Source organism: Catharus ustulatus, chromosome 11 (assembly GCF_009819885.2).
Source record: "Catharus ustulatus isolate bCatUst1 chromosome 11, bCatUst1.pri.v2, whole genome shotgun sequence".
Classification (NCBI taxonomy): domain Eukaryota; kingdom Metazoa; phylum Chordata; class Aves; order Passeriformes; family Turdidae; genus Catharus; species Catharus ustulatus.
In genome coordinates, this window is record NC_046231.1 from 14861503 (window position 1) to 14888686 (window position 27184).

General features: G+C 47.3%; 2 protein-coding genes across 2 annotated transcripts in view; one reads left to right on the top strand and one right to left on the bottom strand.

Annotated features, from left to right (window-relative positions):
* Nucleotides 1-3: 3 nt before the first annotated feature.
* CTRL (chymotrypsin like) lies at nucleotides 4-2954 on the top strand. Its single transcript, XM_033069669.1, has 7 exons — nucleotides 4-870; nucleotides 1022-1125; nucleotides 1269-1348; nucleotides 1562-1643; nucleotides 1745-1925; nucleotides 2339-2472; nucleotides 2704-2954. The coding sequence occupies exons 1-7, from the start codon at nucleotides 819-821 to the stop codon at nucleotides 2863-2865; spliced, it is 795 nt and encodes a 264-aa protein (XP_032925560.1). The 5' UTR covers nucleotides 4-818; the 3' UTR covers nucleotides 2866-2954.
* A 1683-nt stretch (nucleotides 2955-4637) lies between these two features.
* The window catches only part of PSKH1 (protein serine kinase H1), a 29721-nt gene continuing 7174 nt past the window's right edge, over nucleotides 4638-27184 (bottom strand). Inside the window, exon 4 of the mRNA XM_033069638.2 lies at nucleotides 4638-10654. Coding sequence (XP_032925529.1) covers nucleotides 10337-10654 — 318 coding nt within the window. The 3' untranslated portion in view covers nucleotides 4638-10336. The remainder of the gene's footprint in view (nucleotides 10655-27184) is intronic.

Here is a 27184-nt window from a genome sequence, read left to right on the forward strand (position 1 = left end):
GGTGGCACAGAGAGGGAGGGTTCCATCCCCATGTTCAGCATCACCCCACACCTGGCTGCACCCTCTGCCAGCCCAGGAAATCACACAGGACACGGGATGATGCAGACACCACATACCCCATTGTCCAGGACAGAGGGGAATGAGTGCTCCCTAGCCCTGGGTCAAGTGGCTGCAGTGCTAGAGGGATGCTCTGTGAAGGGCTCAATCTCAGCTTGGGGTGGTGGCCACTGTCCTCCCTGGGGCTCACGGTGTGCTTGCCCAACTGGCCATAGCTCCCACCTGCCTGGGAAGGTGTCTGCCCTCCCCACCTGCCCTTGCTGGCTCTGGGACTTGTTTACCTGCACCATGGACATGAGTGGCCCTGAGCCCTGGGAACATCCAGCTGTGACCAGCTCTGGCCAGGCCAGGTGTTCATGGCCATGTGGAAAAACACCTCTAGTCCCAACGGATCTGAAACAAGTCTGAGCATAGAATGACTCCCACCCCAGGCACTGGTGCTCATCCCAGCACATCCAGGCCCACTGCTACCCCAGCTGTGTGCCCACAACCAGCACCCTGTGCCCTCCATCACAGCCCTGCTCCAGCTCCACAGGCTGCAGTCAGAACTAACACAAATCATGACAGCAAAAGCCCAAGCCCCCCAGGTGCCTTTTGACAGTACTTTCCCACGTCCTTGTTTACGTATGGTACAGTATGTACCCGTCAGTGCTGCCCCCAGCTGACACAAGGCCACGGGGACCCTAAACCTACGAGCCACGTGGCTCCCTGGCTGCTATAAAGCTCGTGGTGCCCAGGGGTCCAGCCCATCTCCGTGCAGGATGGCGTTCCTGTGGGTAGTTGCCTGTCTGGCCCTTGCCAGCGCCGTCTCAGGTAAGCGCTGCCCATGGGTGTGGGAAGGTCCTCGGGGTGCAGCAGGATGCCAGGGTGGGTGACACAGAGCCACCCACACCAGCACAGGCAGGCCCCAGGTATGAGTCCTGAGCTTTTGGGTCACCCTTGTGTCCCTGTGCCTCTCCTGCAGGCTGCGGGGTGCCCGCCATCAGTCCCGCGGTGTCCTACAACGAGAGGATTGTCAATGGGCAGAACGCTGTGCCCGGCTCATGGCCCTGGCAGGTGTCCCTGCAGGTACAGCACTGTCCTGCTCCCTGGGCACTGCCCTAAGCACTGGCACAGCCAGCTGGGTGCCATGGTTGGGCACCAAGCCTGTTCCCAGCTTGGGGGTGTTCAGCCCGCCCAGCCCCAGCTCCTCTTCCCTCTTCCCTCCCCAGACCCGCACAGGATCCCACTTCTGCGGCGGCTCCTTGATCAACCAGTACTGGGTCGTCACTGCTGCCCACTGCAACTTCAAGTAAGGAGCAATGCCTGGCCAGCCACGCTGGTGCCACCGGCAGGGCCAGGGGCTCGGAGCGTGCTGGGCATCCCTGAGCAGCCCAGGGCTTCCTCCCCAGTTGTCCCCATGGTGGCTTCCCTTGGGTTCCTCACACCCGTGGCTGCCCCCAGTGCTGCTCCCACCCGGGGTGCTGGCTGGACACTGCCCCTGACTCTCTCTCACCTCTCACAGCCCGCTCTCCCACGTTGTTGTCCTCGGGGAATACAGCCTTGCTTCCAGCTCTGAGGCCGTTCAAGTGAAGACCGTGTCCAGGGTGAGCAGGGTGGGCACGGTCCTGGGACGGGGCTGCAGCTCTGCGCTGCAGCTGCTCCCACGGGGCAGGCACCGACTGCTGTGGTGGGTCCCTCTCTGCAGGCCATCACCAACCCCGGCTGGAACCCCAACACCATGAACAACGACATCACCCTGCTGAGGCTGTCCACGCCCGCCCAGCTGGGATCCCGTGTGTCCACCATCTGCCTGCCCCCTGCCAACCTGGTTCTGCCCAGCAACGCCTGGGCTGTCACCACCGGCTGGGGACGCACCAACCCCAACTGTACGTAGGCTGCAGCTTCAGGGAGGGCTGGGTGTAGCTGCTCTTCTTCCTCGGGGCTCTGAGGGTCCAGGGGTGCCTGTGGGGGTGACATCTCCTGTAGGAGTGGGAAGGGGGGAGCTGGGCAGTGGAGTAACCCTGTCTGAGCATGTACCAGTGTGCACACAGGTGTAGGTGTGTGCTCAGGGGCTGGGTGTGTGTAACCCAGGGATGACTGTGCACGGCACAAGCCTGCCCTTTCTCAGGGCTGCCTGCACCAGGTGATCCTGGGGAAGAAGGGGTTTGGTGGCACGGAGAAGAGAAGGAAGGCCCTTTGTGTGGCAGCACCCATGTACCAATGGAAGCTCGCCTGGGGCACCTGTGTGCTCTCCAGGAGACCCACAATGAGGTGATCTAATGGTGCTTCTTTCCCTTAGCCCAAGCTTTGGCAACAGTCCTGCAGCAGGTGACCGTGCCCCTGATTTCCCAGAGCCAGTGCATGCAGTACTGGGGCAATTCCATCACCAGCGCCATGATCTGTGCTGGTGGGAATGGTGCCACCTCCTGTCAGGTAAGGAGCTAAGCTCTCACTGCACAGCCTGGGTGAAGGAGAAGGATATGTGGGGTCTTGCTGAGCTCCCATTGCATCACAGGAAGGATGGAGGAGCAGGGTCCATGGGGTCTTGTCTCATGGAGACAGATATTTAAGCTACAGCATCCGGCTGTGCACAGAGGATCAGGTGGCTGGGGTGGCAGGGACTGGTTTAGTGTCAGGAGCACTAATCAGGAATCTTCTCTGCAGGGTGACTCTGGTGGACCTCTGGTGTACCAGACTGGGAATGGCTGGATGCTCATTGGCATTGTGTCCTGGGGAACCTCCAACTGCAACATCAACACTCCAGCCATGTACACTCGTGTCAGCCAGTTCCGTAACTGGATTGACGCCGTCGTTGCTCAGGGATAAATCTGTGGCCAGTGTGATCCCTTCACCGGGATTAATAAAGTACTAGCATTTTCTTGTGCCAAGCACTGCCTCTGGCTCCTTTCTCATCATGCAGAGTGGGGTGGAAGACACATGGAGGAGCCTGGGGAATCCCATGCTTCTCCCCAGAATTTTCCAGAGCTGGAGCTTGGTGCCCACCTGGGACCCAAGGGGAACTGCCAAACTAGGACAGGATGCTCAGGAAGAGGAGGAGCAGGGCTGGCTGTGGCTCAAGGGCTGCTCAGGAGGTCTTCAAGCACAACCTAGCACCAACCCAGGCAGTGCTGAAGGTCGGGAGAATGGTCCTCCCACTGGCCCAGGTGTGAGGTGCCACCAGGGAAGAGACTGTGGAGCTGCAGCTCAGCACCAGAAGGCGCTGCTCAGCTTGCAGTGGAAGGGGGGGGTTGGTGGGTGCACAGCATCCCAAAGGATCCCTGCCTGCAGTTTAAAGCCATGACCTGTGTAGCAGCTGGGAACACAGAGCTGAAAGGGAGAAGTGCCACGGGCAGCTCCAGCTCTTGGGGAAGGTGGAAGGGGATGGCTGGAGAACAGCTCACTGCTTCACACTTCCCATCTGCCAGCTAACAGCAGGAAACTGAAGGTCATTACAAAGGAAAATTTGAAGCTGAAAAATTTCAAGGCCAGGTGACAGGCTTTCACTCAAATGGGTTCTTGAGACAATGGCTGGTGGAAAAAAAAAAAAGTCTTGTGTGACACGGGAGTAGCAAGACACATGCTCAATGAATTAGAATCCGGTTCCCAGCAGCTCAAAATAGAGCTGGTGATAAGGCACTGTGGAGAGAAGCAGGATCAGACTGTCCCAGCATGAGGTGTGTGGTTTAGTTTTCCTTAGCAGTGATGTGAAGGTGATACAACACCTTTGCTGTGTGAATCACAGCCACCCAAATGTAATCTCTCTACTAAGCAGAGTGTGACACCACACAGGGACACACTGATGGGAGGGGATGTGGAACATCAAAGGAGGGCAAACACAAATATTCTGGCCCATATGATTGAGTTAAAATAAATAAAAATCTGCTCAAGTAAAGCCTAGGTCAGGTAAGAGTTAGTTTTATTTAGTGCTCTGCTCTGCAAGGAGCTGATCTTAAAGGCAAGTGAGCAGAGATGTGGGGATGGACCATGCAGGCAGAGAGAACTGGTGGCTATGGGGAACTTCAAACAGCAGTGACCAACTATGGGTCATCTGTCTGTGTGCTGAGCTCTCTGTCAGCTCTGCCCCTGGAAAATCCTAAAGAGGAGGTGGCTCAGGAGAGGTGTGCATTACTCACTTGATACTGCAAGTTCTCCTGTTGGTCCATAAAAGCTGCTCAGAGTGAAACTGGAGAGGTGATGAGTGGCTGTGGACAAACCAGAGCATTCCTCTGGTCTACTACCTTGCAGCCAAAGAAAAATAAACAGAATGTCCCAAAGTGCCTCTTCAGCCTCCCAACCGCACCTTCCAACAACAGGTTGAGTGCCTGCCTCATCCAGGGCATCCCATGGACATCCCAGCCCTCCACAATGTCTCCCTTGGGCAGCTCCAGTCCTGGCAGCTGTGTTAAAGAAACCAGCAAACCCTTTCATGGGCACTTTGGTACCTCTTGCTGTGATCTAAGGACCTAACAGAGCGGTGAGCACATCCTGGCTCTCCATGTACTTACTGATCATCATTCCCAGCCTGGAAATTCTTGCCTTCCAGCAGCCAGCCCACAGGTGATCCTCCAGGGAGAAGTAAGGACAGCAGAGCCATGGGGTACACAGAATACATGGACATGTTTTAGCAGACCGAGTACACCAAATAAATAATTCTGTACATTCTAACTTGAACATTACAGACTAATTACAATGGGTCCCACCTCATGTGACAGGACAGTCCTTAGAGTAAAGCCAGGACTCAAAAAGCAAGGCACAGAATGGGACACTTCTCAAGACAGTCCCGTGAGGAGACCGACTGGACGAGACCGGAGTCGCTTCCAAACCGTTCCAACCCAGTGCCGGAAACCGGGCAACCAAAAATAACATCGAGTGCCGGAAGATCCCCAATCCCAGGGCCTTCCCGGGAGGTGTCCTTCCGCAGTGAAAGGCAACAGGAAAGCTCACGGCATCTGGGAGCCGTGCAGGAGCTGCTGGTTTGGAACACACCTCGCTGGGGCCGCGCATCTGCTCCACACTGAGCACACAAACAGCGCAGCGACCTCTGCATCGGCAGCCCTGGCACACACGAGGGATTTACAGAGTCACCAGGGGGAGCAGGGACAGTTGTCACCAGGCAGAGCTCCCACTGAGCTCCGTGATGCTGCTGGCCACCTCACATCCCTGGTGTTCACATTTATTTCTTTGGGAAGTTTCCTGCACAGTAAGGCACAGCTGACATGCAGGCACCTGCCTTGGAGTGCTGCACGCTGAATCCAGGGTGGAAGAGGAAGACTGAGTGGTCAAGAAAAGCACCAAAACCCTCCCAAGAGTGGTGAAGGCAACTTGGGGCTGGGCACATGCACTGAGTGGTACAGGCACTTTGGGGCACCTTCCAGGAAAATGCTGAGTGGGTGAGAGGCCTGGACACAACCACCCTCCCTGTAAATTCTAGGGCTCACACTGGTGCCAAAGAAGCCAGTGTTTTCCATTGCTGGTGCTGCTTTGCATAATTTAGAAAACTAAATTAGGTCAAACAACTGAGATTTTAATTTATCCCACCTTAAGCCCCCCAAATCTTTAGTATCATTACTTAAAAAAATATGGTCCCACACAGTCTAATTAGAAGTCTGTAACAGCCACACAGCAGTTGCCCTATGTGGTACAAGACTGAGAGACTGAGCTGAGCCTGCATTGCAGGTCCTCAAAGGCACCATACAGAAGTTTTTACCTTGCCCCAGGACTCACCACAGCTCCTGCAGAGCCAAACCCAGAGCTGCTGCCCAGCAGCCAAGTGAACCATCATTCCTATTCCAGTTTGTGCATCAGAAAAAAGTTTACTCTCTTAGAACTGCAGCCAAACACCCGGGTAGAAAACAGGACTGAGAAATGGAGCAGGGCCTCAGAAACAGTGTAAATTACCAGAACAGAAAATACCTGCCCTAAGAGAGGGAAGTACCCAGATTCCAAAGAAGAGTGTGAGGGTTTATCAGGTCCAGAACAAACACAGGAAGCAGGTCCTACACTGCAGCTGGTTTCCACATCACTACCAAAGCCAGCAGGTCTGAGCCCAAGCTCCTCACAAGACTCTCAAGCTTTCCTTCACATACAGCTGTGTTCTTCCAAGAACAATACAGGGCAGGAGCATCTGGATGCTATCACAACTGCAGTGTTAAATAGCACAGACTTCTCCAGGATTGAAGGAAGGGCGGTTTCTATCCCCACTGAGTTGATGTGTTAAGATTTTTAGAAGCCTGAGTGAGAAGTAAATCAAATATGGACTCCTAACTGCTGTTTTAGGAAAACACATTACACACTCAAAAACCTGGATGTGAATCTTTAGACCTCCTAATGCAATTTCTGGAAGACTTTTTCACATTATTTTCCAATAACCCTCAACAAAAATAATAAAAATCAAGGAACCAACAAGCCACATTCTTTGAAGCTGTAATTCTCTCTCTCAAGAGAGCCGAACTCCCGGGACAAAAGGATGGGATTGTTTCACACAGTACTGCTAAGTTCCAAAAGACAAACCACCCTAATTCCCTTTATTCTTCAAAGAGCATCTCGCCCAGAAACAGAGGAGAGGGCTGTGCTTGGCCAAGGACACACCACAATTTGCCACTAGGTGTCATTCCAACTCCACTTCCCCTGCGTGAACCAACGCAGGCACAACAGCAGCACTCAGATTTGCACCCCAGCTAACGCAGAGACTGCATTCAGTGAAGTCTGGAACAGAGGTGCTACCTCTGTCCTCCCTGCACATTCAGGACCAGAGGAAGGTTTCCAAGAAACACTCTGCGAGCCAAATTAAGAACCACCATTAAGAGTCAAAGAAGGACATTTAAAAAATTAAATGAAAGAGCAGAGAAAACCTTTTCAGAGAGATTTCAGTTTCTAAAATCCCCAAAAAAGGCACTCCTGAAAAGTGTAAACTCCTGAGATTTAAGACCAACTGAGCACTGAGCTGCTCCTGTGGAATGAAGACAGATATCAAGGTAATTCACAGTGAAGAGCTTCTTAGAGGACAGATTGAGGGCACCTGGACTATGGCTCAGAATTCCAGCTCTTTGCCTGTCCCCCTCCACACCAGAACCAACTGAAAACGTGTCCCACTTGCAAGAATAAAAGCACCTGAGGAATTTTCTTAGGCTGGACCTTCCAACATGACATTTGGACCATCATAATTTTCCAGACTGAGTGAAAGATCACTAAGGACTCCAGGGTGACTTGGACAACTGTGCTCATCTCCTTTCTGGCTGCAAATCTCCTACAAATACTGGATTTAGAAAAAGAAGAGGGAATGAGCCAAGAGTGTTAAAACTGAACGATGGGAGGTAAGTCTGTAAATATTTTTCCCAACTTGACACTGATTTTTTCCCATGCAAACAAGAAAACACTGCATTTGTGAAAAGAATTAGTTCTTTTTTTTTTGGAAAAGCCAAAGCTCATCCCACAATTCCCAAGAGTGGAGTGCCTGAGGAAAACAGACACCTCAGAGAGGCAGTTGCAGCTGTCCAGTATTTTCATGTATGTGATGGATCCTCCCTTCTGCCCATTCACCCCTAGTCACAGAGCATCACCACCAAAACCTGACACTATCAGGAACCTACACAGCAACCTCCCACTTCCCAAAACATATTCCAGCCCAAAGTAACCACAAACAATTGCTCTGAACTTTTCCTGGTGAAAAAAACAGTTATGGAAAAGATCAATGAAGGAAAAATTGTCACAGATGAGAAGATTCTTGTTCTGCTTTGGAAGGTGGAGAAACAAGCCTGGTTAGCCCAGAGCTTTGTGTATTCCTCATCCCATAAGAGAAGGATAAAGGAACAGCATGGGCAGACATCTGCATGACACCTGCGCATTTTAATGGTTTAGTGGTTAAGGGGAAGGGTCTCAGTTCTAGAGGTCTTGGCTCAGTTCATCAGTCTGACCCTTCCACACAGGCAAAATCCCTGTTTTATGGACAGACATGCAGGATAATCTGGGGAGGGCCATGGGAGCAGCCAGCAGGTGAAAGCAATCACAGTGCCTGCAGTGATGCTCCAAACACACCAAAGCATCTTCAAGTAATGGCTCAGAACCAGAAGGAGCCTCCTGCCACCACCTGACCTGCAGGGCCCCCACAGTCCACTTGATACTGGCCTTAGAGGGGCTCCTGCTTTTGGAGAGCTGCTTGCAGTACCATGAGGGACACTGAACTGTTCATGAAGCAAAATGTGGAAAGCTGCCTGCTTTCTCAGAAATCACATCTGGTTTATAGCTCACGGTAACAAATGAGGGAAAAACAACATGAGGAGGTAAAAGATGCTGAAAACATTTTTGTTTGCAGTCCACAGAGTTGAAAGAAAAGATTTGGGTAATTCTGCAGTATTTGTTAATGCTGATGGAAGAAAGACTGCATGTGACATGGTAGGATGGGTTGCTCAGAGAAAGGGCAGCCTGCAAAGGATGCAAGATTTTCAAAATAACATGCAAAACCAAAGGATTTCAAATTCACTCCTGCTACACACAGTGGCTGTCCTCAAGTTTCTTCTGCTGTATTCCCCACCACTTGCTTGGGCACAACAGGCTGGTTACATGTATTTACAGCCCATCCCACCTTTGGGGTGGGAGGCACACTCCCAGAAATCCCCCTTTTCTTTGCCTTAGCACAGAAAATTCAGATCTGCTCTCACTAAAGCTGCTGTGCTGTTTGCTGACTAGGAGTGACTGTGAGAGCTCCCTGGAGATGTGACTGACCACTTCAGCACTGCTGACACTGAAACACAGTGGCACAGGCATCAATCCTAGGAAAAGGCCAAGCTCACCAGCCCCTTGAGCTTGGACTGCCTGCACCTCCAGCCCAGAGCCAAGCAAGCCCTTCCCAAGTGCACAGCACAAAGCAAATCCTGTGCCTTCATAAGAAAAGTTTCAAATCCCAGCATTTTCCTTCACTGCTGATCTTGTCTCTGCTACCATGAGAAGCCAAATCCATGCTGTGCCTGTGCCATCAGCCCCACTTTGCTGCTTTAACTAGTTGGGAAGATATCTCAGCAGGCTTGCACAAAGCTCAGCTCTGCAGCCCCCACCTCCCCTGAGAGTCCTTCCTAAGAGGCCACCTCATCATCCACCCAGCAGAAGAACACTGAAAAGCAGCTTTTTCGTGGTGAACTTAAGTCACCCTCCACAGCTCTAGGGCTTTTGTACAATGTCTCCAGGGTATTGTCACTGCTAACACTCCCAGACTGGGCTTCCACTACTCAAGCCCCTACCCTGATGCTATGGAGCCATTTGTGGCCACCCCAACAACTCCCAAAGCAGGGATGGCAGTGCTGGGGCAGCACAGGCACACAAAGCAGAGGAGCCCTGTTAAATCTGCAGGCAGGAAGCACCCTGGAACCACCAAAGTTCTGGAGCAGTGACATGGTCGGTAACTCTGTGTTTACAGTGGTTATAGCCCATCCCAGCTCTGGGGTGGGAAGCACATCCCCAAAACTTCCCCCCTCTTTTTTCCCCTAAGCACAAAAAAGCTCAACCTTCTCAATCTTCTTCTGAAGGGTGCAAGGTGTGTAACACGTCAGAGACACAACAAAGCCACAAGAACAACCAACCCTGCATGACAGGCACTGGTCTTGCTGCAAACAGGGAAAGGACAATTCCAGGGGTAAACCCTTGATGTCATCAGGCAAGTGAGCCCCTGATGTCATCAAGAGGATGGCAGCCCTTGGGGGAAACCTCACAGCTTCCCAGCCCTGGTGGAAAACTGCTGTCTGGCATCTCTTTGGAGGAGCTGGTGGGCAGCACAGCAGTGAGTCAGAGCTATCCCACTTCTAACTGCACATGACTCATTCCAGCTTTGCTGCAAAGGCACCACGGAGTCTGACTAAACCAGCTCAAAATCTGTGTATATCTAATTTTTAAATACATATACACCCCCACACATGTACGTGCACACACAGACGTGCGTGCACAGACACACCAAGTGATCTCTTCTTTTTTCCATACACAAGTGAGAGAGACTAAACGCTCTGGAATTAATAAATAACTATGAACAACCAAGCTCCTGGGCTACAGAAAGAGCTCTTCTCCCCACGTGGCTCCTTAATTCGTGCATTCCTTGAGGCTCTGAGCCCACAAGGACTCCCCCATTTGTGGCACAGCTCGCAGGGTGTGACTGCCACCACAAGGTTCCCTTCCCTCCACTCGGGGTGAGGGGGACACCTCCTCGTGGATGGGGGGAACACCCAGAGGGAGGGAGGGAGGGAGGAACCTGGCTGTTCCTCACTGAGTGTGTGCACACCTGCAGCACAGAGGAGACCTCTGGCAGGGCAGGTGCTCAGCCCGTGTACTGCTGCTGGTAGCGCAGGTTGAGCTCCCGCAGCTCCCGCTCCCGCACGCGCCGCGACTTGTTGGATTTGGTGGAGCGGCTGGAGCGGGTGGACTGTGCTGACTTGGTGCTCTGGCAGCGGGAGGACGCCCTCTTGAGAAGGTTTTGAGAGATGGAACGGTGCAGGTTCTTCATGGAGGAGGAGGCTGCCATGCTGACCACCCACGGGTGCTTCAGGGCCTGCAGGGCTGTCATCCTGTCACTGGGGTCCACCGTGAGCAGGCGGTCGATGAAATCCTTGGCCAGGTTGGACACACTGGGCCAGGGCTGAAACACAAAAGAGGTGTGGAATGAAACATCCTGGCACAGCTTTGGTGATTCATGAATTCCTCCCATGTCTGCAAGGCACTTTGGGGCATTCTGCTGCTTCCCTTCTCGCACTCAGTAGCTGACCCCAAACCTGCAGACACACACACACACACACACACACACACTCTCAAGGGTTTCAGTCCCCAGATCCAACCACCTCTCCAGCAGTGGCTGGGACTTCCCTGGTTCATCTGGTTCCCAGATGCTCCTGGAGTTTTGTCCTTGTCCTTAGAGACACCCCCAGCTTCCAGCCCCTTCCCCCTTGTCCAGTTCCATGTTCTCCAGCAGTCACACACCCAGTCACACACTGGGCTTGCTCCAGTTGCTGCACCATGACACACACAGGACCCCCGCCCTGTGTCCTGCCCCAGATGCTGCTCCTTCCCACCTCACCTTCTCACAGCACCTTCCAAAATCCTACAGCTCTTACCAGAAGCACAGTAACTGTATCTCACTGAAGACCCTCCCCTGTCCAAGCGCTTTCTATTTAAACAAAGCCATTCCTGCAGGAACAGGAGTTGCTCACAGAGGATGGATTCTGACACCAGATCCACAGGGTTTCTCTGACTCTTCATCTTAAGGCACACATCTAGGGAAGAAGCACTGATCTCTGCACTGATCCCAGAACCAAAACTAGGCAGAATTTTCTGCTGTGGAACTTGGTCTCACTCCCACATGGAAATTTGGATGTTGCTACTGATCAGCCCTGGAACAGCAGCTCAGCCCAGCTGGAAACAACCCCATAAAATGTTATAAATACACAAAAACATTAGATATAAGAAATTGTCAATAATGTTTATCATATAAAGAGGAAGGAATTTGTTTTACAATAATCTAGCTTTGAAGAAACCAACCCAAAATAATGAATTGGTCCTATAACAAATATCCTCTCAGCACACCCAAGAATGGCCATAACAACTTATGAGTCAAACACCCACAGCCACAAGTGTTGAACTGTTTCATTTCTGACAAAATACTGTATTTGCACTAAGGTGGGAAGTGAGAACGTTTCCTTCAGCCTGAGGTGAAGGCTGGATGTGGACAAAGCTGGGAAAAAAGAGTTTAAAAATGCACTGTAAGGGTAAAGAAGAGGAGGCAACATGGCCAGCAGGAAACCCCAAGTGCTGAACTGAGCCAGGCAAGAGCAGGTTTCCACAAACACTGGGTATTTTGGGGGTCTCAGCTCTCCTGAAATCACCAACACTGAATTTTTCAAGTGTGTGGAGATCACATCCCAAGTTGCATTAAGAAAAAGCCTGAGCAGGTTCCTGCAATTGGAAGATTTCCATATAATAATGGTGACACACATGTAACTGAGTGGACCCACCCATGTCTAGTTAAAAAACTAAAAGTCTGCTATTCTGTGTCTCTCATTCTTCTCTTCACTGGGTGAGGAAGAAAGGCACCCAGCTATTTTAAAATTCAGGGTTCACTGACTGTACAACCAGAAATAATGCCCTTTGCTTGCTCAAAAGGTCTAAAAAAGGTATGGCCTGATTTTTTGGAGGTTTAATTCATTGCTACAGAAAGCAATTTCCTTTTCAAAAGACTCAAGGCAGCAGCAAGAGAACAGATCCCTGGGAGGATTTTTTAATGAAAAGGAGGATGGTGTAAGAGTTACAGCACTGCTCCCAGCCCACAGCCTGTCAGTGCATGGCCAGGAAAGGTGAACTTGAGCTTTAGCTGAGGAGCTGGCTGTGAGGGGGATCAGGGTACCACAGTCTTATTTTACAAGGACTAAAACAGTCTGGCTTACTCAGCTGAAGTGGGATACATGATCACTGCCAGCAACTATGCAAGAGAAGAGTCTGAAAATGATATTAACTACTTGATATAAAGGAGATACTGCTATGTGAATAAAAACCTATAGAAGTTCCTGAACATATTCAGAATAGAAATGGAAATAGTGTTCAGCCTTCTCCTGCAGATCAGACACCACTTCAATGCTTGAAACAAAGTCATAATCCACTCCACTCTACATTTCAAGAATTAAATCCAGTAACAAAAAAAATATTTCTAAACATTCAAGCTTTTCTGTCATAGAATCATTATGGTTGGGAAACACCTTGAAGATCATCAAGTCCAACCATTAACCCAGCAATGCTGTGCTCACCACTAAACCATTTCCCCAAGTGTCACATCCACAGTCCTTTTGAACAATTCCAGGGATGGTAATTCCACCACTGCCCTGTTCCAGTGCCTGACCATGCCTTCAGTGAAGAACTTTTTCCTAATACCTGATCAAAACCTCCCCTGGCACAACTTGATGCCATTTCCTCTTCCCCTGTCTACTGCTTTATAAAGAATATAATTATAATGTAATATATAAATAAAATTAGTTCGTCACAACCTGCCTTAAATGACTCTTTCTTAGCTGATGAAATGTACCTTGGAAATGAATGGCAATAAAAAAAACAGGGGCTTGTTAGAACAGAACATGGACAAATTTTGATCACAGACACATGGAAGTGTTTGTTTATAAAGAAGGTAAACAAAATAGCAAAGATCCTTTTCAAATTAATCAGGCAAACCACAATAAAGGTTCAACTGTAGCTGAACACACTGGTCAGTTTTGCAGATGGATCACTGAGGAGCTCAGCCTTTATGGTATTCACAACAGAACCAAAAAGCTGAATCTGCCCTGCCCTAGGGGAATATAAATCACATTGCAAGAATATAGATTCCCAACAGACTTTGGATAAAGTACTTCATTTGTTAAATAACAGCAAGGGGAATCAACTTGCAGGATTCAATCTTCATTGCCATAATCTCAGCTGATCCCAGGTGCTACCAGAAATCCACAGGCAACACTTCACCTTCCCTTCACACTCAGCTTCTCCAGCTGCAGAGATCTGGGTTCTCTCTTCACTGATGCACAGATCCAAATGAAACCCAGGCAACAAGAGGTTTTGCCTCCACTCTTCCAAGCTTGCCTTGAAAAGCTTTTAAAGACCCATTTTTTGTAGTTTTTTTATGACTCCCTTTCAGCTATTCATTCAGCTACCATCACAAACTCATCATTACCTGGCTACACTCCACCAACCCCCAATTCCTTCTTTCCTTCTCCTCCTCCCAGGAGCCACAGCTCACCCCATTCTGTTTCCTTCACACAGGACTCATTTTCCACTTCCAAACAATCCTAATGGGACATCCAAACTAATGATACATTTATTAAATTCACTAACTCCAAGTGAAGGTAAATGCAGGTGACAATTTGCTCTCTGTGCAGTAACTTTTTAAGAACTCTTCACTGCCATCTTCATTTCTGTTACTGGCAATTGAAATTACTCAAGATACCCACCTGAAAGAGCTTTTGTCCCCCTCAGATGGAGAAAACACATCCACACAACTCCAGTCTCATGGCTTTTCCTGGGTATTTCTTCCCCTCTCACCCTAAAACCTTTTACCTTTCTGAATATGGTCCCTCACAGAAATACAATCATGTCAGCACCTCCACCCTGTTTTTTACCTAAGTCCAAAGAAATGCAAAAGATACTTGAGAGAAAAATATTTGAGAAGTGGCAAAACAGTACTTGGAATTACATCTTCAGGACATGCAGGAGAGCATTATTTTCTCTTCCAAGGGTAAGTAATTGCAGAAACCTGCAATGTGAGGCAACCCAGGAGTTATTTTGCTGTCCAGATGAATTCAAACTTCAGTCAAATGAAATTCTGGTGAGCGAAATGAGCCTCTAAACACCAGGAACAATATTACTTCCATCTTTTCAAGTCTTATTAAAAGGTGGAAAATGTGATGATATGGAATTTGAAGAAATCTATGAAGCTTGAGGGCAGAGGAACTGTGATACATAACCAGCCTAAACCTTGGGAGGCCCATCCCATTTAATGAATCCTAAGGAAGAATAAACTCCAAACAAAAGCACATTGGATTTCTCATTATTCCAATTATTCTAGTTTCACCACAAATGTTGAATGTGGAGTACCTGCAATTAGATTTTTCTTCTGGTCAGCAAACACAAATCAGTTTATTGATCTGTTTACACAGCTGGAGGTTTGATTTGCTGCACCACACACATCTTTCCCATTTCACTGAAGTTTTTTCTTTAGTAATACGTAAGGCTACATTCTACCAGTGCAATTTGCAACCCCAGTCCCTGGAGAAATGCATCCACTCTCCAGAAAACTTGCATCAGTTGACAAAACAGCAGTTTTAACTCAGCAAAATCCTATTAACCCTCCAAATTAATACTGCAAGGCAGCAGCAGAGGGTTGTGTCAGAGCCTGAGGAAGGTTCACACTGGTGTGTTTGGTGGGGACAAGAGTGCAGGACATGAAGTGTGCTCACATGACAGGACTGAAGCAATCCAGAGGAGATTCTGCTTCCTTGAGGAGAGATAGAGAATGGCTTGGCAGGAAAATGCTCCCATCCAGGGGCCATGAAACATTGGATCAGCTAAACTCTATGAGATAGCCTTGCCTTTAAATCTCAGTGCTGCAATGACAAATCCTGCTCTTTTGTGGCACAAAAATGCCACAATCATGCCACAAAAATGAAGAGAAGTCACCAATACTTGCATTTCTGTTTCTCTACAAAGTAATTTCAAATGTGATGCAGTTTGGGTACAACTTCTGCTCCTTTTGTTAGACTGTGTTCCTTCAGAAGGATGAAGTTGTGGTGTCTTTCTGCACAGAACAGAATGGTTTGGGTTGACAGGGACCTTAAAGCTCACCTAGTCCAAATCCCCTGCCATGGACAGGGACACCTTTCACTAGCCCAGGCTGCTCCAACCTGGCCTGAACACTTTGAGGAATGGGGCAGCCACAGCTTCTCTGGGCAATCTGTGCCAAGGCCTCAGCACCTGCACATACCTTTAAAAAGATGGAATAGTCAGATTTTGAGCTGAACCTCAGCAGCACCAGCTGAATGACAACAGAGACCTCCTACAGAGACCAATTTTTCTAACAACTGCAGTCATGTCCTCTGTCTGGGGTATCTAGCGCAGTGTCTGCTTCAAAAACCTCATTTCTCATGAGATAAACCCTGGATACAGACTCATTCAACACTGGAGACTATTGGCCTCATGTTGGACTTTGGAGGGAGGACTAAATATCCTCTGGAAAGTAATGGCTGTAACTGCAGAATTTAGCACAGTGACTAAAAACATGATCCACCACAACTCAAAAGTGGGGGAGCAGAAGAGCTGCACAAAGCTGCAGAGGGATCTTCTGGTTAGTTGTGTGCAAATAAAAGAAGGAACAATCACCTGACTTCAAGCTCTGCTTTTAGTCTCAACAGTACCCACTGAAGGAAGGATACATCCTAATTTCCTGATTCCTACCTACGTTACATGTTGTTTGCAGGAAAAGAAAGACAATGTTTATGTGGTTTATGAGGAAGGTGAGGGAAAGGCCTGGATCTCCCTTGCCAGTCAGTCTTTACAAAAACATGAGTGCAAAGCATGTTATCACAGCTGCAAAAGATTGCTCTTAGGCCAAAAATCCTGTATCCCAGTCCCACTGATCCCTAGGATGAGTCTGCCTGAGTGCTGCAGAAGCCTCAAAGCACCAAAGAAACTGAGGAGCCCTACAGCAGCACATGGCTTCCTGCAAGGTTCTCCTACAGAAAACCTTCAGATATCTACTTTGAAGTTTCACAAGATAAAACAGATTTATTAGGAATAAGCCTGCCCCAACAAATAGACTGGATTTAATGCATCCACTTGGTCAGAGGGAACTGCCCTCACATGGAGCCCTCACCACCATTAGCAGCAATTCTCCACATCACAGGAGATGAACACATTTCTGTTGTCATTCCTATTTGATGCTGCATTCCCCATCATGCTGGTACAGACAGTTTGGTTTGTGCAAACAAAGTGAGGCAAAATGGGGAGCTCCTGTAAATTTTTCAGCTGGGGTTTTCAGCCCTGCCATTCCTTGGCATGACTCACCAGATGGCTGCAGAAGCAGCTACCCAAGAGAGCGACTGGAACAGAGTCCAGAACTAGCAGCACTTTAACCAAGTATGAAACCCATCCCACAGCCTGTCTTCCAGCCTCAATGACAATGGGAGAGACTCCCATGGTGAAGACACTTTGGTCCCTCAGGAATGCCAGCTGCTGCTTCTGAGGGTACACAAGCATTCCCTACAAAAGCATCTCCTGGACTTTTAAGCTACATAAAACACAGGGCACTTTACCCATCTGCAACTCCAGCCCTGCTAGATAACAAACTCAGGGGAAAGCAGCCTCCTTTACAATGCCTTAAGGAGCTCTCAAGTGTGTTGTTTTATTCAGACTCAGGCTCTGAGGCTGGAGGAGGAGGAGGAGGAGAAGAAAGAGATCCTCCTCTGAGTGTCACTTAGGCTGGGCGATTGCGTGCAGCGCTCTGCTCTGTGTGATTAAATCCCTTCACCACCCCTGCTTGTTATTCACATCAGCATAAAAGCTATTGAGGCTCCGGCCACGCCGGCATGTGGGGAACAAACAACCAAACAATGTGTTGTTCTCTGGTTGAAACAACCAGCCCACCTCTCTCCCCTGCAGCTGATGTGAGCTCCCAACACGTGTTGGAAACCAAGCCCTGACCTGTGTGGCTGCTGCACATCTCCTCACTCAACTGATGGACCTAGGCAGGGGTGGGAGCCAGTGCTCTGGAGGCAGAGCAGCTTTCTTTTGATCTGCTGATCAAAATAAGCAGATTTTGGATACCAGAGCCAAGTCCCTGAATTTTACTCTGCCTGCCATGGGAGCTGCTGTGAAGCAGCCACCAAAGCCTGCACTGCAAACAAGTCAATGACTGAAATTTATTTTCTTTTCACAAAAATGACTCACTCTAACATAAATGTGTGGTGTTGAAGGTAGGGCATATCTGTCCAGCTTCTGTCATTTTTCAGAATAGCTGCACCTTAAAATTCTGATGTTTCTGGTGGCAGACAAGCGACATGCTGTTAGTTTTGAAAAGGAAATGAACAGGTTTTGATGCCCTAAGAGGTCTTTTTCAACCTGATGATTCTAAGAAGGCCCTCAAGAACTCTCTTCATTGCATTACCCATTCATGCATGATGCAGCAGTTTTGTCTAATTTAGGAGATTCCCACATGACATCAGAAAGCAGAAAGTGGCAACTCCAAAGGAACAGGCTGGGGACAGCAACTGTGACACATGACATGGCAAACCAGCCCAGGGCTGTGCTGGGGCTCCAGTAACACCAGGTTTGCACTGTCCCAGGCATCATGCAGCCCCTGAACAACTGCACCGAGGTGATCAAAACCAACTGGTTCAAAAGAGCTGGAACAGAAAGTTTCCAGTGAAAAGATGAAATGTGCTAAAGACTGCACAGGGCAGATTCCCAGGCATTCAGCATTAATTTGTTGATGTGGGGAGGAGGAATAAAGGAAGGATGAAAGAGGAAAATACAACAGCCCTTTAATAATCCAGAGCATTATAAGTATGCGCAGCCATCTGGTGCGGTGAACTTCCATAACCCAGCTTTTCGAATGGAAATAGCCAGCCCATTTTCCCTGGACAGGCACTGAGTATTCAGCTGGAATCATGCTCTAAAATTACAGCAGCTACAAAAACAATAAACACAAGGCTTTTCTCTCCAGCAAGGGGCAGCTCTTCTAAGTGCAACGCTTAGGGAATAGCTGTTAAAATGGGGTAATACCACATTTCAGCTTGGATCACTTTACGTCTCTTAAAAATGTGTCAGCAAGTTAGAGCTGCACACAGGGGACCTTAACCACTACCTTGACTGAAAAATTGTCTATTAAGGAAGCTTAGGGTTAAGAGACCTGGATTTGGAAGGATGCAGGTGAAAAGATGAGATCACCAAGTATACAGTGCTGGAGATTGCCATGAAAATGGAAAGAGTCACAAATTTCCAAAGGTATTGCTATAGCACCAGCTCACAGCAGTATTTGCAGTAACTAAACTGGAAAATACCTTCCCCAGACTGCTCCTAACATCTGGGTATCCTTAAATCTTCAGTGCTTTTATTCTCAAAAAACTCAAATCTGAGCTGAATGATGTTTTCTCACTCTGAACTATTACTCTAAGAGAGTATTGGCTGTGAACTGGAGCTGAAGTCAATACGTGTTTCTACGTACAAATTCAGAGTAAGAGCTTAAGAAATGGTGGTTCCTGACAGGGAGGAAAGATCTTCCCCAGGGAGGAAGAATATCTTTCATCATGCTGATTAGTGCAGTGGTGGGGGGGATGAACAGATAAGCTTATAACCTCCCACATACACACAACCCCCTCCTGCAAGCTCCAAGCTGTCGGTGCACAAGCCCTGGGCTCTTACGAGGGAATGAACAAGGGGGAGTAAATCCTAAGACAGCCTTAGCTGCCAGTCCAACCCTGCTCCCCAGCTGGCACCAGCTCTCCTCTGCTGCTCTGGACAGCTCCTTTAACCTCTTCAGCACACAGATGAACCACAGAACATCCTGAGCTGGAAGAGACCTGCAAGAATCAAGACAAGGAGCTGTGCTGCAAACAATGTCCAAGCCCCACTGTCTGGCTTGACCCTCCTTTCTTCCTTACAGTCACTCTTTCAGTTTTAACCAGAATCCAACCCTGTCATAGTTTCCTGGTTTTCTCTCAGAAAGCAGGGTTTTGGGTAGGCAAGGTAGATATAACCCATTTTAAAGTAAACAAAACATCAGGAGACACTCTAAGCAGGTTTGTTAGGTTTACCACAATTCAGTCCCAGATCACTGGTTTGTAATTGTCTTTCCTGGCACTATTTGGGACATTTCTGTTAGAATTCAAAGCAGGAAACTGTTCTAGAGCCCATTCCAACACATTTCTCTGTATTTTCTTCTCAGATTTCTTTCAGCATCCCAGCTATTCAGTGATGGAGACAGAGATCCTGCTAAAAAACAAAGTATGTCACTGACACTGCACCAAACTGCACATACACAAGAAGAACCAAAAATCCCTAATGTAACACATTCCTAATTCTGCAGGTATAATCACACCAACGTGATCTTTTTCCCTGTTAAAATCCTACCCTGTTCTTACCTACATTGTTGGGGTATTTCTCTCTCCAAAAGAGGATTAATTTATTTCAGTTTGCTATGTGGAATCATACTGCCTACTGTTGAGCCTGGCCATTCCCAGGTTTAAAAAGACTGTGGAGAAGATTCAGGTGAGAGCTGCCAAGATAGCCAGGGGTCCTTGACACATGGCCTTCAAGAAGAGATGAAAGGAGCTGGACTTGTTCAGCCTGACAAAGAGACATCTAAGGGCAATCTGATAGCACACTACAATTATTTAAAAGTAGTTACAAGGATTACAGAGCCACACAACAGCTCCAAACAAGGGGCAACAGGGAGAAGCTGTGTCTTGGATGGTCTGCATCAGGAAATACCAGGGAAAGGGTGGTGCAGCCCTGGAAAAGGTCACTGGGGAGGTGGAGGATCTTCATCCCTGAAGCCCTTGAAGACTCAGGAAGACAAAGTCACAGCCAACATGACCTAGTGCTGGCAACACTCCTGTCTCAAGCTGAATGGATTAGAGCTCTCCAAAGGTCTCTTGTAACCAAGGTTTCTATTACTCAAGTGCTTCTCTCCTCCCTGCCCCCAGTCAGCACTGTCATGTCCCCTCCAGAGCAGCAGCACCTCCCTCCTTCCAACACATATCCCTGCCCAGGCTCCATCCCACATGCTTTAGGGTCAAGTGTGGCATGAATGCTTCAGAAATAAACATGTACTGATCAGCTTTGGATAAATTTGGACTAATATTCAACAACCTTCCTGCAGGAAGGATGTGCTTTAGTTCTCTCTCCTGCTGAACCACTGACTTTATAAAATTCACAGCAATTTTAAGTCCTTCACATTGCTCAAACTGTGTTGACACTGAACTTAGAATTTAATAATTAATTCCAGAAGACTGAAAGACAGCACAGTTCCATAAACTTCGCTTCCTTGGGAAATCAGGGTGAAGGCAGGGCTGCAACAGATAGCCAAGGATCATCCAATCCATCCCATGGTCCCCCAAGGATCCACCACAGATGCATCACTCCTGACAGATGACTGCCTCACTTGTTCTGCAAGACAGCTTCAGAAATCCTCTGGGTAAACATTTTTTGGAGTGGGAGACACCAGTGCTGTAAAAAGTTCAGTGTGAATCTTTCTAAGTGCCATTTAAGGCTCTTGTTTGACATAATCTGGAAAAGAGATTATTCTTCTTCCTCTTTGAAGCAGTCTTTTACATATTTGCAAACTGCTATGACAACACATTCCCTAGGCCAAACAGCCAAAATGTTTTAGTCTTCCGGAGACAGTGGTTTTTTGACTCACAATTGTTTTTGTTGATCTTCTGTCAAGTCTCTCCACTTGGCCTGCAGTGTTTTTGAAGTCTGCTGCCCAAAGTGTCAGAGCTTCAGCTTGGCATCTGCAGCAGCCACTACACACAGCAGGATCACACCACATGCTGCCTTTCTGCTCACACACCTCAGTACATTTGCCTTTTCCCACAAGTATGTTACTGCTCTCACATAATAGTTTATGATTCATATCACACTCAGATCCCTTTCTGAGAAGCAAACACCTCCTAATTTTCTGTTCTTCACCTATTTTTGTGCACTAACTTACTCTTACTTGGAAAAAACCCTACACCTGCTACTGAACTGTTCAAATTTAACAGGGCTATCTGGAACTTTGCAGCCCTTCCAGCTCAATGTCATCTGCAAACCTAATGAACATACCTGCACTTCTGTCACCTGGGTTGGTCAATAAACCCCCAAATATCTCTGGACCCTCAGCCATTTCTAGAGAACCACCATCACTACCATGTTCCACTTTGCTGATGAGCCACCACTAAGTAAATGTCACTTTTAACATGATAGATTTGGGGAAATACAAGATTTGATCCCCAGGCTCTCCCTGCTTCACAGTTCATTTCCAAAAAGGAAGTTTTCAGAGACCATGGAACACTTAAATGAAATAGCTGAAGATCTCTCCAATGTCAGATCCATCCTTGCCAAGCTCTAGTGCAAAACACTGGAGGTATGGGAACTCCCATAACTTTGAAGAGGACTTTGTCATGAAATTATTTTACACTCTCAGCCAAGTGTCAAGTTTCCCTTAGTTTTGCAATATCTCGAGCAAAACAGCAGCTAAAGAATGCCACCAAGAATTCCTGAATCTTGTAAAGTTAAAAGCAAGCGAAAAAAATATGAATGACTAAGTGTAGAGAGGTAAGAAACTGTAACCCAGGCACTCCTATCAGCACTGATAAAACAGTATATAAAGTCTTCTAGTACATCCCAGCTGTAACCTTTCTCACGTGTGAGCCACATAACCATTCTCAAAATGACCAGACTACTAAAAAGTTTATTAGAAATTACTCTTCAGACACAGACAAAGGTAGGAAACACACAAATACTTCTATCAGAAAGCTCAATTTTTCCTTTTGTGAGATATAAACCCAGACTCTGGTTAATCACTTGAAGTGCCTGAAGCACTGGAGCACTGGATGTGTAGGGAGTACCATGATTATGAAGCCCATGACCTGTAGGCACACAGCCAGGCACAGGTCCACACCAGCACTTTGGGGAACCCTGCAGGAACAGCAGGGATCTCTTAACAGCCACCTCCAGAACGTTCTGCCTCTCCTTGACTTGTGTGAATGGCTCTCATGTCACCAATCAGCACTAATCTGGTGCATTAGTAAAAGCTCAGTTTTCAGGAAAATCTATAAAAACATCCATTTGAAATAACAAAGGTATTGGAAAACATGCCTGGTTTTTCTACCTTGTCACTCACAGAGGGCAGCAGGGGAGCAGAGCAGGGGGGTGGTGAGAGCAGAGAGAGGAGGAGCAGCTCATGTCCCAAACCAGGGAACTTGGATGCACCACTGCCAATTTGAACCACCCCTTCCAGCTCCAAACAACTACTCCAGTTCCCTCTGTCTACAGCCTCAACTCTGCAATTACAATCTTGTCAGATTTAGGGATTTCAGGGATTAGGTAAAGAGACTGCCAAGAAAACCTCTGGGTTTAGGAAGCACCTTTTCAGCCCTCTGGCTCAACATGAACACAAATTCCCCAAACAGTTTCTGCAGTTGAAAAGAGACTTCAACTAAGTGATATTAAAACCTTGACTTTCTACCCATGCCAAGCATGCTGCTTAACTCCTCCTTCATCACATCCCAGGGCAGGAGCACACTGCAAATGCTAGAGAAGTCCCAAATTCTGGTCAGAGAAAATCTGAAACACCTTTCAACACCAGATTGTACCAAATATATCAAGATCAATTGCTTCTCTCTCAGGCAGGGTCAATTACAGGCCACAAAGTGATTTGCAGCAAGGTACATGTTCACAGCCCTTCCCCATAGAGCTCAGTTTTGATTAAACAAAAGTGGCTTTTAATCTGCAGCCAGGTGCCAGCTCTGCAAAACCTCCAAGCCTCAACCTGGAGCTCAGAACAGAGTTAGGAAGATGCTGTACTTTTCTCCAGAGTGCAACCAACCTGAAAGCTCACTTAAAAAATGTTTTATAGGTACCAGCCAGTGCTTTCTGTGCCCCTAGAGTTGCAGTGCTGTCCTGGTGTCTTACTTCCATACAATCATCTGGGGCTTCAGGTCCTCAGCAGAGCAGGTGCAGGAAATCCAGCTGAAGCAGTGCAAGATGTCACCCCAATCCACTCACCCCACAAGCTGTGATAAAACTCCCATGTGAGCCACAGCAATGAGAGAACCAGAGGAGTTCTCACCCCTGCTGCACCTGGACTTCAACACAGACTCCAACCCCAGGGTAACTATTTCCAAGGGAGGGGAGAAGGGACAGTGCTGTATTTAGGGGCAGATTTCCTGCAGGTCACAGCTCTTCCCACTGCAGAATTAACACATATTCTCACTCTCTGAACTTTGGTCCTAAGTCAATGAGTGTGCAATAGCGTGTCGTGCCTCAAAATACACCTCCACATCAGAAAAAAACAACACATCTGAGCCACAGCCAGAAAACCAAGGACTCAATCAACCAAAGGTAAAAGAGGAAATGGCCTAGGCTATTTTTAACCAAATGTAAAGGAGTCAAAGACACCAATGGTAGTTGATAGTTCAAATCCTCTCTGTTAATAATGTGTATTCTGTACAGAGGCAGCTTAATATTCTTTTTCTACCCTACCAATGTCCCTTTATCCCTACATCCCTAATTCTGCAGAAATACTATTCCACCACTAACAGGATTTTATAGGGCCCCCCAGATGAAGGAATGAAAATATATGTCAAACCACAGCACTATTGCAAATCCCTTCCCCCAATATGTGATTCTTGCCTTCCTCTATCCTTCTATTACATGCCATACATTGTGCACCACTTCCCCAAACCCAGTCTTTCACCCCAAAAATCTTAACCAAAATGTCAGCTGCTGTCCCTCACTCTGCCTTGAACCTGCAGGTGCTAATGGTATGGACAGTAGCCCAAAAGAAAAAGGGCTGTGAATGAAATCACTGGGAAAAAACCTGCATTCCTTTTCCCCACGGAGATTCCTTCCCTGCTTTCTTTGTTTCTAGAAGCTTTGAGGCTTAGACAGTTTCCACCCTGTCCTGATGACATGCACAAATCTGTGAATATGAACTGTTAGCACAGAGTGCTGCAGACTGCAGCAGTGTGATGATCACCCCTCTCCTTGCATACCCTGCCCTAGCATTGGGGGTTCTCTTCACTGCTGTGTTGCAACATAAATAAAAAGGCACAAGGAGTGATTTTGAAAAAGGTCCCAATGACATCAATTCTGTTGGAGGAAACAACCCTCAAAAAGAATCTTAAGATGCAACCAGAGCAAGGAGGACTTGATTTTCAAATGCATGCATTGGTTTCAAAGCCCTTTCAATGGAAAAGGTGTTTCTTTACCTGTAAATAAAGTGTTTACCAATGCAGCATGTTGAGTTTTTTCAGGAGCATGGTCACTGCTACATGCAGGAGGATGGAGGATTTTCCAGATTTTAACTGAGGATATCGTGTTTCCAAAGATGTCCCTTCCTGCAGAGGGAGAGAGCTGGACAAACACTTCAGCTCTTGGAGATGGAGCTACACAAACACACCTATCCTCACACCCACTGATCTGGTGCATTAAAAGAAAAATAAAGAGCAGAAGCCAAGAGAAGTCCATTTATTGGGCTGGCCTCAGTGTTCTGTGCCTGGCTTGGAGAGGAGCTTTCATCCTGTTCAAGTGCTCCAGCTCTTCAAAGGAGAGCAGAGTGCCCTTTTCAGCAGAGCCCTGTGACTGCAGCTCGCCAACACTCTCGTTGTTCTACTTCAAAATCACCGCTTTCACACAGCCATGTGAAATGCAAAAGCACATTCCTCTGTAAATTGATGGGTTTTTTACTTTTTCCAGGCAAAGGGTTCAACAATTTATATAAAAAACAATTCTTCCCTATACGGGAAAAAAAGCCAGATCTAGTTTTTAGGGAAAAAATGCCTGCTTTACTCTAAGAACAGGACTTATTGTAAAACACTTCTACCATCTAATGTGGCTCACAGGAAAAAATAGCAGCTGCTTTAAGCAAAAAGATCTTTCTTCCCCCAAGAAGGCTAAAACGTGGTCCCAGAGACTTGTATGCTCATGCCAATAAATACTGCAAATGTGTTTTAAAATCTTGCCTTCAGCTGCCCCGTCCCTGTTTTCTTTGTTACACTATATTCAACAGCTTGGGCCATTCAAACTCCAGGGAAAAGAACGGAAAATTGGCCACCCTGCTGCTTTGAAATCTCTCCTCTCTTCTGGCACAGACATCAGAGGCCAAGGTGATGACTGCCCTGCAAAAGCATCTAATGGGTCTAAAGACCATCTTGGCACAGCCAACACCACGTGTGAGCATGGCCTTCTGGGGACCCCACAAGGGAGGGATCCTGCTGCATCCAGACCCTCCCAGGCACTGAGCCCACAGAGACCTTCCAGAACAGTCAGGTGCCTTTGCACTGAGCTCCTCTTAGAGCAAACAACAGCTCTGCACTTTGCAAAGGTAAATCTTCAATGAAGGAGGGCACCTACCAGCTCTTCTGGCCTCTTGTACATACAGGACTTCATCTCCTGTGTTAAAAAATATATATAGGACCAAGGGAGCATTAGAGCAGTGGTGCTTCTCTGTTCCTGGCTGTATTTTAAACCAGCTTTGAATGTTTTCCCAAAGACATACTCCAGTCCAAATTCAGAGAAGCCAGTCTGCCTTATTGCCCAACTTAAAACAGGAAATGTACTACAAGAAGATCACCAGAGTTTTCCCTCTTTCAGGGCAGTTGCTACCCTTTAACCAATTTAATTAGAACATAACACATTACACAAAACTCAATGATATGTAACATTAAAGGTATGAACTGCAGGAAAAAACCTGGACAGATTTCTGGGGCAAACTAAGTATAAAATAGAAAATAAATACAGTATTAAATAACTGATTTTTTTCTGAACTGGAAAATTTTGATAAAGTGGTTGTATTTCTATCATAAAAACAACAAAAGACTTATTTTTTTTTATTACATAGGCATATGTAATTCATTTTAAATGACCAAATGTACAAACATGCAGGAATTACCCCAGGACTGGCAGCCAGCCAGACCTGCCATAGCATCAGTGCAAAACTTACTGCATTGCAAAACTTATGTACAAAGACTCACCCAAAGTTTCAGAATGCTTGTCCTATACTGACTGATTCTCCTGAAAGTGATAAGGATTATGGACAGATTTTCTCTGATATGCAAGCATATTTTTTTTCCTCTTACAGGAGACCAGTTTCTACAGTAAAATACAAACACACAGAAAGTTGAGTTGCCACTATACATTTCCATCTACAACTTTTAGAGGAAGCAGGTTACTGAGAATAATTGCAGTTTCTTTTTGTTGCTTGTGCCTGTTTTAAATTAAGTTTGTCATTTGATAGGAAATCCAACTCCAGTCATCATAATTCATAATACAATGACTGATCAGTCCCTCTGGGGCGGGATGGGCGATTCAGCAACCAGCTCCCAGCTGAGTCAGAAGCAGTCTGGGTTCCAGCTCTACCACGTTCTCTCTCAAAACACTGAATAAATGCAGGAAATTAATACTAAAATTTGACAAGCCTGTCACCTGTCTCCTCCACTATATGTCACAAGGGATTTGAGGGATTACAAATCCTCCACAGTCTTTTAACCAGCCCCCAGAATGAGGATAATTACAAGGATACTTTGGAAATGCTCTGCAGACGTGCTTGGGTAAGGACTCATCCTGTAAGGATGCTTCAGCTGCTTTGGAATGGCTTTATTTTTATCTTGCTTTCTGCCAGGTAGCACAGGTAGTTTGTTTGTTAATGCACTGCCTGCACTCTCCATGCTTCCTGCTTCTGCTATCAGCTGCAGGCAGGAAAAACTGCTCAGGGAGAAAGTGGTTTATCTTTTTACTCACACAGACTGAGCTCGTTGTTATGGGAACACCATTCATGCTACTCATCCAGAGTAACTTGGTTTTCCTGTAACTAAGGGCATTCTTCCAGCCTGAGTCTATCCACACAGGATCTACAGAGTTTACTCAACACCTGCATTTA

Bases quoted from the DNA above. Each gene is read 5' to 3' on its own strand.
- CTRL (XM_033069669.1), top strand. From the start codon at position 819: ATGGCGTTCCTGTGGGTAGTTGCCTGTCTGGCCCTTGCCAGCGCCGTC. The intron at 871-1,021 runs GTAAGCGCTGCC...CCTCTCCTGCAG, and splicing joins CCTTGCCAGCGCCGTCTCAG to GCTGCGGGGTGCCCGCCATC. The intron at 2,473-2,703 runs GTAAGGAGCTAA...TCTTCTCTGCAG, and splicing joins ATGGTGCCACCTCCTGTCAG to GGTGACTCTGGTGGACCTCT.